The following is a 3157-nucleotide window of genomic DNA, read 5'->3' on the forward strand; positions in this document are numbered from 1 at the left end:
TATATATATAGAAGAAAAAAATAAAGAACCCCAGCAGATCTTTTTTAACTTCCAACGCAAATATTGAAATATGCGTTTTGATCTTACGTTCACACTATATCATTTCGCGAGTAATCCCATAAAACTTCTTCTACAACATCGCCTCTTCCTGAGCAAAATGAACAGAATTTTCGGTCCATGTACTCCATGTACAGCACTGGGTTGCCGGATTCCCTTAAGTATTCCCATAAAGAAGGTGGTACCTCTGCCCTGTATCAGTCTCACAGACGATGTTAGCATATCATGTACGACCAGCTAGTCTAAGCATATTGATGTTTTCAACAGGCATTCTTTTCTTGCTGCAAAGGCTATGTAGAAGTCCAGTTCAAACTTCTGCACGTCCGCCAACGACCAGTCAACACCCACAAAGTTTTCGCTCCCAAGCAGTACCATGTTCGGTTGGTTTACGGCGAGATTTTTTCCAACGACGACAAGTCGTACTGTCCCTTGGTCGTGGTGCATAGTTGCTGCATGGTATAGTACTTCCAGTCAAAGCCTGTATCTATGCCGTTGGTACAAAACCGGTCTGTGAGATTTGTACCTGTATCGACCGTGCTTTCACCCCCAGCATCAGTAGTAGTATCAGTATTAGTGTTTGTATTTGTATTAGTGCTTGTATTCGTATTAGCAATGTACACAAGTGCACCACCAACCGCAGCTACTACAAGTAGTAAAAATACACTGACTATTATTTGCGCCGTCATTTTATAAAGTGCGATAAATGTACAGTTCATTTTATTATTACTATTCATCAGAGAGCTACGATAGTTTACCACCATACACGCCCCAATTCAATTTCTCCTTTGAGATCTGTCGTGTAATTAGCAGCTCAGGGATCGCTCCAAAAACTCGTCAGTGTGCAGACTAGTAACCTTCCTGAACCCAAGTGTTTGCATATCGCAAACTCTATCAACGTCACCATGCCATTCCTTATTTGTACCTCTTACTCTGGCGTAGTAGTACCAGACCAGGTTATCGCTGTAGAGATGAAGGGGTCTAACAGACTTTCCTGGATCAGCCTCGTACCAGCACGTTGTGACCCAAGTACCGTCGTTCTTTAGGTGGAGAAAGGCGATATCGACCGACAAGTGGCAATTGTTGGTGATTTGGAACCCCTTATTATCGGGATTACAATCCCCGCCGTCGTAACCACAGACGCGACTGTTGCATTCGGAATTGCACACCCCGTTTCCATACTTGACCTTGTAGTTACAGACGCTTTCGTCGCAGCAGTCGTTTTCGAAATACGAGCAAACGTCGACCTCGTACCAGTTAACACCAGGAATAATGGACCGTCCAAGAGGCACAGTTTCATTCACCGTAACATTTTTCGCGGTGACCATTGGACCATCATCCGTAAGATGCAGGAGTTCGACACCAGCTACATTGGCCCCATAATCGGTCGCGTCAGCCGGTGTGGGGAAAACATCGTCTTCAAGAGGAGCGGAGAGCACCAGCGCGCAGACGGCGGCAACCAAGGTAGCCTTTACAGAAATCATTTCAAAGTTCAATTGCGTGGACTTTTGGGCTTTTGCGGGATTTGTAGGCTTTGTTGATTGGAATTGGGAGGTTATGATTATTTTCTGTCCAAGGAAGCCAGTATTTATAGGTAACAATTCGCTTTTTTTTGCTAGTAAGGTTGACGGATCAGCCGTGATCGGTGACCAATACTGTAAACTTCTGCTATTTTAACACTCGAATATAGAGTATTAAAAATCTTTCGCATTTCTATTTTACCATCTTTCAACCATAAAACCTAGGAAGTATACCGTAATTTCAATACCAAGTCGAATTTGCCGTGGAGTCAAAGTCGTTTTCACAATATATTAATTAAAGATGCGCTACGCTAGTTTGCCATCGTGCCATTTTGATATTTATTTTCTTTACTTATAAAAGTTAATAAAAAAATCTCCCAAGTGCAAAATCGAGAAATTTGTCGTTTGCTTCTTTTTATTTGTTTTCAAAAATATGTTTCTTTATACAAGCGATAAATTTTCTATAGATATAAAGCACCTATATACTCTAGAATAGGCTCTGCAACTCAGTCTGCAGTCTGCAGTAGACGACATGTCGGCGAGGTAGTTTCAGCCGACATGTAGCGAAGTCGTTTTCATATTATATTAATTAAAGATGCGCTACGCTAGTTTGCCATCGTGCCATTTTGATATTTATTTTCTTTACTCACTAAAAGTTTAAAAAATATCTCTCAAGTGCAAAATTGAGAAATTTATTGTCTGCTTCTTTTTATCTGTTTGTAAAACAAATGTTTCTATATAAAAGCTTTAAATTTTCTATTACGTACTAGAGTAGATACTCTAGACTTAGAGAGATATTCTGAGCACAGAGTAGACCGCAGAGTGATTATTAGTCACCTTACCTGACTGGGATTGGCTTATTTCAGATCTATGCATATTTGTAATACTGTCAAATTGTCAATACTTTAGAGTTTAGCGAGAAGTGCGAGGAGAAACTCAGAGAAACCTTTTGTTTAGAAAAGAAATCTCTTTTTAAAATAAATACTTATTAAAACCTTCTCTGAAATTCTGACAAAAAAAAAGTATGTGGATACTATCACACACAATCACTCGCTCACACACGCGTTCACCCAATTACACACCCGCTCCCTCATACCCGCTCACTAATATTTACACACGCCTACATACATACGTGTAGTTGTCGTGTAGTACGTGTATACACTTTTTTGTTTGAAAAATCGACATGTAAGATCTTCAATCTTCCCCATAAAATATAAAATAGCCATAGCCCCATCTTTTACTCTAATAAATATTCTGTATATATATATACATATATATATATCTGTATATATATAGATATAAATATATACTTATTTATATATATATATATATATATATCTGTATATATCTATATCTATATCTATATCTATATCTATATCTATATCTATATCTATATATATATATATCTATATCTATATCTATATCTATATCTACATCTACATCTACATCTACATCTATATCTATATCTATCTATATATTTATATATACATATACATATACATATACATATACATAGACATATACATAGACATAGACATAGACATAGACATAGACATAGACATAGACATAGACATAGACATAGA

At 37.8% G+C, this 3157-nt stretch overlaps 1 protein-coding gene across 1 annotated transcript; it reads right to left on the minus strand.

The window, feature by feature from the left end:
* Positions 1-738: 738 nt before the first annotated feature.
* On the minus strand, positions 739-1586 carry SARC_07420 (hypothetical protein). Its single transcript, XM_014298637.1, has one exon. The coding sequence runs from the start codon at positions 1536-1538 to the stop codon at positions 861-863; it is 678 nt and encodes a 225-aa protein (XP_014154112.1). The 5' UTR covers positions 1539-1586; the 3' UTR covers positions 739-860.
* Between the last annotated feature and the right edge of the window lie 1571 nt (positions 1587-3157).

This window comes from Sphaeroforma arctica, assembly GCF_001186125.1.
Source record: "Sphaeroforma arctica JP610 unplaced genomic scaffold supercont1.588, whole genome shotgun sequence".
In the NCBI taxonomy this organism is placed as follows: Eukaryota; class Ichthyosporea; order Ichthyophonida; genus Sphaeroforma; species Sphaeroforma arctica.